Source organism: Ceratotherium simum, chromosome 17 (assembly GCF_057802395.1).
Source record: "Ceratotherium simum simum isolate JZ-2026a chromosome 17, ASM5780239v1, whole genome shotgun sequence".
NCBI classification, from domain to species: domain Eukaryota; kingdom Metazoa; phylum Chordata; class Mammalia; order Perissodactyla; family Rhinocerotidae; genus Ceratotherium; species Ceratotherium simum.
In genome coordinates, this window is record NC_141916.1 from 39381381 (window position 1) to 39395497 (window position 14117).

General features: G+C 35.8%; 1 protein-coding gene across 1 annotated transcript in view; it reads left to right on the forward strand.

The window, feature by feature from the left end:
• The window catches only part of ST8SIA1 (ST8 alpha-N-acetyl-neuraminide alpha-2,8-sialyltransferase 1), a 156020-nt gene that overhangs the window by 87117 nt on the left and 54786 nt on the right, over nt 1–14117 (forward strand). Inside the window, exon 4 of the mRNA XM_004435446.3 lies at nt 1569–1661. Within this exon, the coding sequence (XP_004435503.1) occupies nt 1569–1661 (93 nt within the window). The remainder of the gene's footprint in view (nt 1–1568; nt 1662–14117) is intronic.

Below are 14117 nucleotides of genomic sequence, written 5' to 3' on the forward strand. Positions count from 1 at the left end.
GTCCTCAGAAACTGCATAGGATATGGTGCACCCACTAGACTGCAGACGCCTCAAGAGGCGGCGCTTCCGCTTAGCTTCCCCCAGGCTCCCCACAATGCCCATTGTGTTCATTCTCAGTGGGCACTCAGCAAAAAAATCACCAACTGGCTGAGTAATTAATCTGTGGGTAGCTGCCAGAAGAACCAGTATCTCATTACCAAAGAGCAGATGAAAGGAAGATTCCAAATCAACTGAGACAAGTTGCCGCCTAAGACGCCCTGATGTGGTAGGAGTCACAGGGTAAATACAAGACAGCATCGAGGAACTTTAGCTGATCAGCTGAGTGGATGCACGGACAATTCCATGTCCTGGGAGAAATTTGTAGGGAAAATTTAATAGTTGAGAAATGACAGAGACCTTAATATTTGTAAGATCTCTTTCCTTACAAATAAACTATGCTTTAGTTTGTTGAAGTAATAAGAAGTTAGAGGCACCCTGATATGGTGGGAGTCAAGTTAGAGATTATGGGTGGAGAAGAGAATTTAGGACACAGTAATAAAAAAAAACCTGACAGAAACTATAGACTCATTTGGGATTTTCATAAATAATAAATATATATTTAATTATATTTATATGATATTTCTGATATGTGATATTTTTGCGCTGTTAGTGTGTGTGAAGCATCAAGGTAGGGACTTTTCATACATTTCTTCCTTTAATCATTACAACAACCTTGTTGGAGGGGAAAAGTCATTATTCTCATTTTGTAATGGGGAAACTGAGGCCAGGCAAATGAATTAACTTGCCTCACGTCACACTGGCAGAAAGCCATGGGATTTGGATTTGCAGTTGCCGTATTTTCCATTGCAAACTTTCATAAGACATTGTGGCCAAGGAAAGTAACCGGGGCTGGGGTGGTGTGTGTGTGTGAGGGAGGGGAAGCTGTTTCTGTCACCGGGAAAACATCACCTGTACTCTTTCCCATGGCTGAAATGGGATGGTGGAGAATCAGTGCATTTCTTTAGATGACAGATCATTATGCCTTCACCAGTAGTCAACCTATACATTGCTCATGTACCCAAAAGTCGGCCATGCATTGATTTAGGTGGCTGAGTTTGCCCTGAATGTACTATTATAATTTAGAATTTGGGAAAAGAAAGAAAAACACAAGCAAATGAAGTTCTTCCTTGTCTCTTGAGGTTTGTGGCAATGCAGAGAACACTGTATAGGTCCTGTGTCCTTTAGTGTACCACATCCTACTGAGCTCAAATTTCAAGTCTTAATACCCTTTCCTACCACCTCAAACATATTTTGAATGGAATAAATTCATTCTAGTTACGTCTCTTTCCTATCATAGATCATTTAGCTCTCTAGCTGACATCTTCTTTCTTCTAAAACAGGACTAGTTTTTATGACAGCATTTTGAAGATGCTGATAGTTAGTCATCTAATGTCTATTAAAAGGAAGAGGTGGTAAAAGCAGTTATTTGTGAATTGAGCTAGACTTAGTAAAATTCGTATTTGTCATGATAACTGACTTGATTTAAAAGTACGTAAATCATTCTAAAATGTTCGATCTTGTTTCTCTAGATGCAATCTTCCTCCTTTGTCAAGTGAATACACTAGAGATGTTGGATCCAAAAGTCACTTAGTGACAGCTAACCCCAGCATAATTCGGCAAAGGTAAGAGTTTATGACATCTGTTTGTGAGGAACTAAAGGGGAAGGTTTTTGAAGTATATAACATTTTAAAGGCAGTGAGCATAATTCAGTTTGGGAAACAAAGAAGCAAACCATCTGGACAGGCAGGAAGGATGAAGGAGGGAATTGTAAATAAACTAGGCAGGCTTATGGGAATCCAAACACTATTTCATGCTTCCTCTGGGATTCTGTCTCTTGCCATTAGAGATGGTAGAAATAACATGAGAATCTATTGTTTTGCTCAGAAAGCAATACAATATCCTGCTTCCTCGTTAATACTACTTTCCAATTTGTTGACTTCAGTCCCAACTCATCAATTGGCATTGATTGGTGAACTGAATTAATGTCAATTTTATTAAAGAATAAAAAACAAAGAAATAACCAATCTACTGCATATGCATGCATGAAAATAGCAATATTGTTGGAATGTACAGGAGTGCGTGATTATATGATATTATAATATATTACATTACATTATATTCAATCAGATTTGGAAAAGCAGGTGGAAAATTCTTGCTCTGGTATCGATTCCAGATATCTTGGCAGCTGCTGTGGGAGCTTCTGAGGGTCAGTCTCTAATTGATGAAGCCCATCAGTGAGCTATCAGCTGTTTCTCCAAGGTCTGTTCATAGTAGAGGATGACTCAAGCTCTGTGAAAAGAGGAGTCAAATGTTGCCTTTATACTCTCCTGTGTAGCTACCAATTTGAAGTGAAATATCCCAACATTCTGGGCTCAGGAGCTTGTCATGTAAGGAAGTCCTGTCCAAGTGAACAGCACTAGTGTGTCACCTTATAAACAATGCTGCACTACGTGTTTTGGTTCATAAGTAAGCATTCTTGTAAAATAGATGTCCAGAAACACACCCAGCAATTTTTAATTTTGACAGATGTTGCGAAATTACCTTTCAGAAATCTAGTATTTACTTTCTCTTCACTAGTGGATAAGACTGCCCGTTTCGCAATACTGAAAACATTATGTACTATCAATTTCTTTAATTTCTGTCAGTTTGTTGGGTGAAAAATGATACATTATTTTTTACTTAATATGCATTTTTTATGAATACAAGAAGGGCTGAGTGGGTATTGACTATTAGTATTTCTTCTGACTTGCCTGTATGTATTTTTTGTTCATTTTGTGCTTTTTTTCTTTTAAAAACTATTTTCCTGTTGATTTATAGGAACTGTTTATATTCTAGATATTAAATGTTTATTTGCTATATATGTAGCAAATATTTTCTTCTAGTCTGTCACATGTCTTTTAACTTATGTTCAATCAGAATTTAACATTCTTTATGCAATGAAATTTTTTGGTCTTTTCCTTTAAGGTTTCTTTTTTTAAAAAAATCTTTCTTTGGGGGCCAGCCTGGTGGCGTAGTGGTTAAGTTCACGTGCTCTGCTTTGGTGGCCCGAGGTTCATGGGTTCGGATCCCAGGCACGGACCTACACACCGCTCATCAGGCCATGCTGTGGCGGCATCCCAAATACAAAATAGAGGAAGATGGGCACAGATATTAGTTCAGGGCCACTCTTCCTCAGCAAAAAGGGGAAGATTGGCAACAGATGTTAGCTCAGGGCCAATCTTCCTCACCAAAAAAAAAAAAAAAAAACTTTCTTTGGACAGTCTTCCTTATCCGCATCCCCTCCAGTGAGAAAATATCATCCTGTATTTCTCTAGTGCAGTTATAGTTTCATTTTTCATATTCAAGAAATTTAATCCATGTGAATGTGTTTATTTTTATAACAATAATTTTATTATTTTTCAACAAAAATATATGTTCATTATAAGAAATTGAAACAAAAGAGAAGAGTACAAAGAAGAAGGTAAAAAAATCACCCCAAATCTCACCATTTGTAAATAACTGAAATTAACTTTAGGTAAATTTTTCCAGATATTCATATATTCTTCAGAACTTTGAAGCTATTGTTTCATTACCTTCTTATACCCAGTGTTGTCAGTCGGGAGTCTAATGGAAATCTATTTATTCTTTTTCAAAGGAAACCTTTCTTTCCTATTGCCACTAAAAGATTTGAAAAATTTCTTTTTATCATTTAAATTCAGAAAGTTTATCAAGATATATCTTAGAGTGGGTCTTTTCTCTTTGATGTTGCTTGGCACATTAATGAGAGGTTCTTTTAGTTGGAAGACTTGGGGGTTTAGTGGTTAAGAGTCTGTGCTCTGTAGCAAGATGACTTAGGCTTTACTCCTTGTTCATCCACTTACCAGCTGTGTGGGTGTGGCTAAGTTATTTAATAGTTTCTTCTTCTGTTTCTTCATCTGTAAAGCAGGGATAATAATACTTACATAATAGATTTACTGTAATGAATTAAACTACATATGTATGCATATGTACATATGTGTATAAATATGTGTGTGGGTATATATCTGTATATATTATAATTAAATTTAATGCTTAGAACAGTGCCTGGTATATTGTAAGCACTATATAAACATTGGCTATCATTAGTATTATTTTCCATCTCTCTGAACATTCTCTCTCTTATATGCCTGATTATTTCCTCTTCTCCATTGTATTTGCCCTCTCTAGTCTTCCTATTATATGGATGTTAGAACTTCTTGGTCTATTATCTATGACTTCTAACTCTTTTCTTGTATTGTACAGCCGTGTGTATGTGTGTGTGTGTGTGTTGTGCCCCAAGAATAACCCCTTTTGACTCACTAAATCATATTTTAGTTGTGTTCATTCTGCTATATAGTCTACCATTTTCATTTTTTAAAATTATGTTTTTGTTTTCTGTGAGCCTAATTATTTCTTTTTGAAAGCAGCACATTCTTTTTTTACAGGTAGGATGTCCTCTTAAATTTCATCAAGGGACTATTAACGGACTTAAAAGTTTTGTGTTTTTGTTTATTTCTATATTCTAGATTGTTTCCTTTGTTTTGGGGGTTTAATGCTATATTTATGATTTGACTTTTTCAAAAATTTGAATTTTATTTTTTTGTTTATTTTTGTCTGATGTCTGTTTGCTGACAGTGAATATAGGTATACTACTTTCATAGTAAACAATTAGTTTTTAAAATGTCACTGAAAACCAAAAATGCCAGTCAAATTTGTGAGTCAGTAAATTAAATGAATGACCAAAACTCAGTGCTTGATATTTAATTTTTAGTGGGGCTTGTTTGTTGATGTAGCTAATGTAGCATAGCCCGGAGTCGGGAAGAATGAGAAAGCAGAACATCACTCTTTTGTAGTTTAGTTATTGGCTTTCACTCAATTCTTGTTTTCTGTTTGGTTTTTTTTTCAGAGGGTGGGAGTCTGATCAGGAATATGGAGAAAATCACCACTGGTGATGGTGTCTCTTTCATTCAGTTAAATGGGTTGATGTTTTGGGAATTCTAAGAATGCAGTTTTTAAAATTGGGGTGGGTTTATCTCAGATTCAAGAGAACGAGCAAAGGGGTAAGAGAATACTTACAGAAATGTTTAAAAACTTTTAAAATAATCTTAAATAATAACTTCTTAAATAATTACAGATTCACAAGTTTTAAAAAGGTACGGAAAGGTCCTATGAACTTTTCATCTGGTTTCCCCCAATGGTAACATCTTGCATAACTGTAGCACAATACTTTCACTATTACTTTGAGTTGGAACTAAAATAACTTTTAAGAAATAAATGTTCCTGTGGAGGTGAATTGAAACATTCAGCATATTAAATTCAAAGGCAAAAGATTCTGTTTTCCTAGCTAAATCTGTGCAGTTGGTAGTATAATTTCAAAAGGAACATGGAAAAGAATATTTAAACCAAGATTTAGAGCAAGATGAGAGATAGAGATGTTGAGATTATATTTTTGAGAAAAATTATAATAACTACAGAAGGAGAAAGGAAAGCGTCAAAAATTAAATATTTATGAAGAAAAGTAAACCTACTGGTTAAGACTTAAGTTCAGTATAAAGAACTAATGCAAGGCAAACAAGAATCATTATTATTAATATTGATCAATATTTAGTCAATGTTTCTATACACCAGGTTCTGTGCTCTTTGTATGCATTGCCTCACTTAATCCTCAAAACAACTCTAATAGGTAGGCAGTATTTTAATTTGTGTATTTAGAGGAGAAGAAACTTGTGACTTGGTAAATTTAGTCACCTGCTCATACTCATAGCTGCTACTGATCTGAGACTTGACCCAGACATGCCTCAATCCATAGCCAGTGACCATCACATCTCCCAGCCTTCCCAGGTGATCCATGTATTGCACAAAGAGACTAAATAGAGTTTCACAAGTGATAAATCACTTTGGAAAAGTGAGTGAAAGTTTCATTTAAAAAAATGGATTCAGAGTAGCAAGGTTTTTGGATACAAAATCAAAATGCATACAGTAATTCCATTTTATGAAATAAAGAAAAAATATACCATTTACAATAGCATCAAATAATATACTTAACAATTAAATGAAAAAGCAAGCCCTTATGGAAAAATTATGGAATTTTATTGAGAGACATTTCAGACTAAATGTACTGATTTACCAGGTCCATGATTGAAAGACTCAGTATTGTAAAGGCATCAGTTCTACCCAAATTGATCTATAGATTCATTGAAGTTCCAGTAAAATAACATATGCTTTGTGATTTCTTAAGCACTAGTTAAATAGTACTAATTATAAGAGAAAAGACTGATAAGTTTGATTTATTAAAACTAGGAGCTTTTTGGGCCAGCCCCGTGGCTTAGCGGTTAAGTGCGCACGCTCCGCTGTTGGCGGCCTGGGTTGGGATCCTGGGCGCGCACCAACGCACCGCTTCTCCAGCCATGCTGAGGCCGCGTCCCACATACAGTAACTAGAAGGATGTGCAGCTATGACATAACTATCTACTGAGGCTTTGGGGGGAAAATAAATAAATAAATAAAATCTTTAAACAAAAAAACTAGGAGCTTTTATTCATAAAAAGATGGTAAAAATAGGACAAATATAGCCACATTGTAGAAGACAACAACTAGCAAAGGACTCATATCCAGAATCTATGAATAACTCTTTCATATTTAATTTAGAAAGAAATTAATTTAATATGAAAAACAGAAAACCCAATAGGAAAATAAGTCAGAGTTGAACCAGCACTTTAAAGAACGAGTCCAAATAGCCAATAAATGAATGAATATATGCTCTACTTCATTAGTAATCAGAAAAATGTCGATAAAAATCCTAATGAGATATCATTACATACCCATCAAGTTGGCAGAAATTATTCCAACTGTTGGTGAGGATGTGTAGCAACTGAAAGATCATATGTGCTAGTTGGAGTGAATGTAGCTACAACCACTTTAGAATGCATTTTGACATCATCTGGTAGAGTCGAAGATGCACATATCCCATGGCCTAGCAGTTCCATTCCTAGGTAAATACTCTAGAGAAAAAGAGCATTAATATAAAGAAGAAATATTTGAAAGTTGTTTATAGTAGCTAAAAATTAAAATAGTTGATTGTGCATCAATGGTAGAATGAATACATAAATTGGGATATGCTCACATAATGGAATGCTTTACAGCAATGAACTATACCCACAATAAAATGGATGAACTTCACAAACCTAATGTTGAGAAAACGAAGTGTCATAAAAAATACGGTAGGATTCCATATAAAGTTAAAAATAAAACTAATTAACAGTATATTTTAGGGACACATACATAGTAAGTGAAACCAAAAATAACAGCAAGTGGTCCCTTCTTAAGGGAAGGAAAGTGTTGGATTCAGGAAGGGGAAATACATATAGGAGACATTTAGATTATTGGCAGTGTTCTTTTTCTTGATCTGGCTGGTGATAATATGGATATACACTACATAATTATTCTTTAAGCTGCACATATATATTTCATGCACTCTTCTGTATATTTTACAAAAAAGTATCCTAAATGATGGAGGACTGTGAAACATAATTTTAGAGACTCCGCTTTTTTGACAAAATAGAGTTCCAAAGAAGTGTACTAGATAATAAGCTATGCATAAAAGGGATCAGTGTCTGGAACATAAGAATTCATAAAAAGATTTGAATGGAAGCATATCAAAGCTTTATTAGCACCACTATAAGTAGTTTAAAGGTCTGTGTTAAAAGTGGAACACAGATAATGTTTTAACCCAAGAATTATTGACTTTTCTTTTTATAGAAAGGATCAAACAGGTATCAAGTGCTGGAAACCTTTAATTGGTTCAAATATAGCTTATAGTACATTCATAGTATCTTCTTCAAGTGACAAGCAACATATACAAATAGGATGGTTTATAAAGTGCAAACATATATTAAAATATAGATGATGGTGTTACACACTACACTGGAACACTAAAATGGAAGAAATAAAATTGAAGTGGGAAAGGCAGTATGTATTTTTACTTTAGGAGATTATCCTATTTATATTAGATATTTTAGTCATATCTTATAGTCTTCTCCCAAAGCTATACAAACCCAAGACAGTGGCAGCGTCTTGTACTTTCATGGGGCTAAAAATTAAATGCATTGGGCAAAGATGTGTAGTGAAAATGCTAAGTACTACTGATTTTCATAACTGTCCTCCAAAGCCATGATTCTCATAAATATAATCTTTTGAGAGTTATAAGCACTATGAGTTTTCACTTCGAAATTCTCTTAGAAAATATCAGTATCAAGATAAAACGGATTTGAGAAAAATTAAATACATGTATGGGAGACACACATAATGGTGGTAGCAAAAATAAGGTTAGAAAAGGTAATATTTGTTGAGATATTTAAAAGAAGTTCTCAGTAAAGAAGGAGCTTTGCTATAGCCTATGTTAGCTTATCTTGTTGAGAGTACATTCGTATTTTTTTAAAAACAGCTTTGACTTGTTTTATAGCTGGTGTCATTGAGGTGTAATTGATACACAAAAAACCTTCACATATTTAATGTATGCAATTTCATGAGTTTGGGCATATGCATATACCCGTGATACTATCACCACAATCAAGGTGCTAAAACATATCTGGACATCCAAAAGTTCCTTGTGTCCTTGTGTTTTTTTTGTGTGTGGTAAGAACACTTAACATGAGATCTACCCTTGTAACAAATTGTTGTTCAGTGGGTATACAGTGCATTCTTCTTGACAGCACCCAGAACTACAAGATTAGTTAGCGTGCCTGGGACACAGATTCGAAAGGGCTTTGCAGTCAGTCACATTTATCCTCTGACTGAGTTTTTATGGGCTAGGAGAGGGGAGGTTGTTCTAATACACAGCAGAGTCCACTGCGTCTTCAAATCCATTGCTGTAGTCCTCTTCCTTTCTTTGTTGACTTTTATAGGTGGGTGCCAGCGAGGATCCATTCATGGGATTACCCTTCGTCAACATATTGCTTCTAACCCATTGGCCCTCAAACATTTTTGTTCAAATACCCTTCAAGAGAATTCTTTAAATCCATCACTATTACCTTGATCTTTTTTTTTTTGTTTTTTTTTGTGAGGACGATCAGCCCTGAGCTAACATCCGTGCTAATCATTTTGCTGAGGAAGAGCGGCTCTGAGGTAACATCTATTGCCAATCCTCCTCCTTTTTTTCCCCCCAAAGCCCCAGTAGATAGTTGTATGTCATAGCTGCACGTCCTTCTAGTTGCTGTATGTGGGACGCGGCCTCAGCATGGCCGGAGAAGCGGTGCGTCGGTGCGCGCCCAGGATCCGAACCCGGGCCGCCAGCAGCGGAGCGCGAGCACTTAACTGCTAAGCCACCGGGCCGACCCAACCTTGATCATTTTTAAGTTATCTAATTTGTTTGGCATAAAGTTAAATTGTTGCCAGGTATGTACTCTCAGTGCATTCCTCATTGTGCATGTACCTTAAATATGTATTGCCAAAATCTCAGAAGTGCAGATTTAGCTCTTTTGATGTTACGTGTCCTCCTAGCAAAGTCAGGGCTCTATGTCAAAGTAATTCACTAAGTTCAGTTGACTTTCTGTCAGAAAAAGGCTGACTACCTTTTAGTTCAAGTGTTAAAATGTAATCCCATATAATCATTTCACTTCTGAATTCTAATTATTCAACATATAAATAAGGGAATTGCCAAGAGTTTGTGACCTGGATAAAATAAGGCACAGCCTCTTTGTATTTCTTATAAAGATCTTTTTGCTTTTTTTCAGGGGATCCTCCCTCAGAAGCTGTGTAGCTTAGAAATCTTTATTTGTTTGGTGGCCTGGTAGGTTTTACACTCTGGGGCAATGCATTATCGTAATATTTGGGATAATAGAAGGTATGCCCTTCTTTTGTGAAGCGGAAAAGGGCAAATTATGAAAGTAAAGTTTGGAAAAGAGAGAGTTGTCTAGACTGCCAGATTAGTCTCGAGCAAGTAAGTTTTGGAAAAGTGTATATTTGGAAGTTGAGGATTTGGAAATTCATGGGGGAAGAGGGAGATTAAAATGGGAGCTTCACAAGAACAAAGTTGCTGAAGCACTCACTCAACAAAGATTTTTTGAAGTTTGCTCTGGGACAGGGAATACAAAATTGAATGAGACATGACTTGTACCCTAAAGTTAACTTACAGTCAGCAGACATTGCTATGGTCTTGGCGTCTATGGAAGGGCTTTGGGGGTTCCCTGAAACTCTTCTAAAATTTATACAAAATTTTCATGTATGTAATTTTTATCAGATTTTCCAAGGGTTCCATTACTCACAAAAGGTTTAAAATTCAGTGGCCTAGACTGAGCCATTCTGTGGTAGCATGATGTAAAAGCAGAGATTAGAGTTCTCAAGGCTTGTTTTTCAAAGAGTTGAAAACTCAACTTGCCATTTTGCCATAACAAGAGTTCAATATATATTTGGGCAAATGATTGTTAAAGAGAAAAACGGGAATTTAATTGATTTTCCGATTATGACTTTAAGAATTCATTGTCAAACTTTGAGGCTCCAGCTTGGGAAATGATTGTTAATTCCAGCCGCTAAAAAAGAGCAGCAGGATTCTGAGTGTGTTTGTGTTTCCATGTAGGCATATTAGAGGCCATAGTACAGGTATGAACAGTGTAGGGTCGAGAATCTTTTATCTCTATTCTTGAGACCTAGCATGTTCTTTGGCATACAGAACATGCACAGTAAATGGTTATGGAATGAGTGAATAAGTGAATAAATATATTTAAAAATCTCCTCAAGACTGAATTTTTGATTTAAATTGTCTTATAAAAGGAAATTTAATGAAATTTTTTTGGTGTCAGTTAAAATGCTTTTATGATCTTAAGCTGAGGAGATGAATTTTTTTAGTAACATATATTTCAAAACAGTATTAGTGGAATGCTTAGCTGGTAAAACCTGGTTACTCTTTTTAAAAAAAGTTGACATGAATTAGGAAATAAAAAAGCTTTCAGAACAAATGAAGTATAAATCATGGTGGAGTGAACTGTTTAAAATTTGTAAGTGCATGATTTTTAATTCACTGGAAGGACTTGATTTGAGACCCCAGTATTTATTTTGAGGTTCCTAACATCAAGTAGAACCTGGATAATCTTTTCCTATACAAAAAGAAGACACTTTATCCCATGGTTTTGCCTCTAATTTTACTAAAGGCAGTTGGGAGTGTGGAGATATTAGCAAGAAGAACAATTGTTTATTTTATTTATGTACTTTTTAAAAAATAATTTGAGGGGCCAGACTGGTGGCATAGTGGTTAAGTTCGTGTGCCCCACTTTGGTGGCCCAGGGTTCGCAGGTTGGGATCCCAAGGGGTCGACCTACACACCGCTCATCAAGCCATGCTGTGGCGGCGTCCCATGTACAAAGTGGAGGAAGATTGGGACAGATGTTAGCTCAAGGCTAATCTTCCTCAAGCAAAAAAAGGAAGATTGGCAGCAGATGTTAGCTCAGAGATTATCTTCCTCACCAAAAAAATAATAATAATAATTTGAGCATTGAGGCAAATAACTTGGGTCCAAAGAAGGTTATAGCAATTTCTTTAAAGTTCTATGTGACTCATGTCTCAGATCGTGTTCCTAAAACTTCCATATCTGTTCTGCTGGCTGACTTATTTTTTCTTTACTCTCAAACTCAGAGCAGCTTCAGTGTTTGCATCAAGCCTTGACAGTCATTGATAGCCATTCAGTCTAACGTCTGCCATGATGTAAGGGAATTAAAAGGCGGTTGCTAAAACTGGAACTAGAGAGAGCAAGTAGAAGACAGAGAAGAGATGCCTCTAAAAGGGTATAGATCTGTACGGAGTTGTGTCTGAGAGGTAGTGTTACAGAGTGGTGAAGAACACAAGTTTTGGTTTTAAACTGATTTGTGTTCAAATTCTGGTGCCAATTTTAGTAAATGGTTCTACTTAACTAGCTATGTAACGTTAGTTACTTAACCTCTCATCTGTCAATTGAGAATAAAATTATTTGTCTTGAGGACTGTAGAGAGATATAAATGAGATAATATAGCTGCGTCCAGTAGAAGCTATTCTGACTGATATCCAGAATAGCTGCTCAAGATGACTCTCCTGTTGAAATAATTTTGTTCTTGGGTAAAATATATTTTTAAATATATTATTGAGCTCATCAAACTTAGGGAATCTCCAAGGGTATCTGTATACTTCTCCCCTAAACAAACAAACAAAAAGTAGAAAATCAGAGAACTAAAACCAGTCAAGCACTGTGAACTATGAAATTCTGATATCAAAGCTGAGAACTGGAGACCAAGCCCTGGACTTACCATGTTGATGTGTGTCCCATGTTAAACCCTGATAAGGGATCTAATGTAGTCCCAGGTCATTCACAGCCCTTGGCTTCCAATAGACGCAAACGTAAATTTCTTCTGGAGGAAAGCTCTCAGAATTCCCATGTATCACTTTCAAACAAACATAAGTTCATAAGAAAACACTGAAATGCACACAAGCGGTGAATATTGAGAGCCCTAGAGACAAAAAGCAAACAAAATATTATAGATATAAATGCCTGAGAATGTATTGGAATTGTCAGATACAGTATGTAACTAAGTATGAAAATCTTTATAGGAAAAAAATAAGATAAGAGAATATCAAAATTAACTAGATAGCCTTGAAAAAGAACCAAATAGGACTTTTAGAAATGAAAAATATAATTGTTGAAATGAACACTCATCAGATTAGACATAACTGAAGAGAGAATTGGTGAACTGGAAGATAGAGCAAATAATTTTCTAGATACAAGGATATAGAAAATATGAAAGCAAGACGACAAAACATGGAGGATAGAATGAGAAGGACTACATTAAAGTGGAATTGTGGAATTATAAAATAGAGGTGAAGGTTGAGACTTTCTCAGAATTAAAGAATAATGTAATCCATAAATACAAGAAACACAATGTATCAAACATAATCAATTAAATTTTTTAAAAATGCAAACCTAGACCATTTTAGTAAAACTGAACTAAAGGTAATAAGAAGCTATTAAAAGCATCCAGAGAGAAAAGACAGACCACCTGCAAAAGAATGATAATTAGACTAAAAGTAGACTTCTTCCAACAGGAAAAATGGAAGTCAGAAAGCAGTGAAAAAATATCTTTAAATTGTTGAAAGAAGAAACTATTGACATTGAAATGTGTACTCAGCAAATTATTTTTCAAAATAAAAAACATTATCTGAAAAACAGACATAGAGATTATTTACCACCAATAGACCTTCACTAAAAGAAATCCTGAAGAATGTGTCTCAGGAACAGAGAATGTTACTTCAGAAGGAAAATCTGGAATGCAAAGAAATTGGTAAGCATATAAGCAAATCTAAACAAACCTCATCTGTATAAAATAATAATTATACATTATCTTTACATATGATTTGTAGTGTCAAAACAAAAGGCACCATTAAAATACTGGAAAATAATATACAGAAATGGGAGAGGAGATTGGAGGTGAAGTGTTTTAACATTCTTGTTTCAGTTATTTATTGCTCAGTAATAAATCTCTCTTTGTGGCTTAAACAACAATCATTTTAGTGTCTTTCACAGTTTCTCTGGGTCAGGAATTCAGGAAGGACTAGGCTGAGCAGATCTGGCTCGCGATCTCTCACCCGGTGGCTGGAATTGAAATGGCAAAGGTTGGGGTGTCTCCCTTTCTCCATGTAGTCTCAGGGCTCTCCTTGTGGTCTCTCCTTGTGGGCTAGTTTGGGCTCCCTCACAGCATGACAGTCTGAGGACAATTGGACTGTTTACATGGTAGCTGGCTTCCCCCAAAGCTAGTGTCCAAAGAGAACGAAGCCGAGGTTCCTGGCATTTCTATAACCTCACATTGGAAGTGACTAATCATCAGTTCTGTCACACTCTATTGGTTGAAGCAATCGCAGGGGCCCACCCAGGTTCAAGGGGGAAGAGTCCTAGCAAAGATCCAGCACTTGTTAGGAGGAGTATCCAAGTTAGAAGAGTATGTGTGATAGGAGGAGATGTCGTGGCCGTCTTCGGAAAATAAATCTACCACAGTCTGCCTGTAGGCCAGACAGTTCATAGCCCTCTCACGTTGAAAATAAACTCAGCCCCTCCCTGAAGACCCCAAG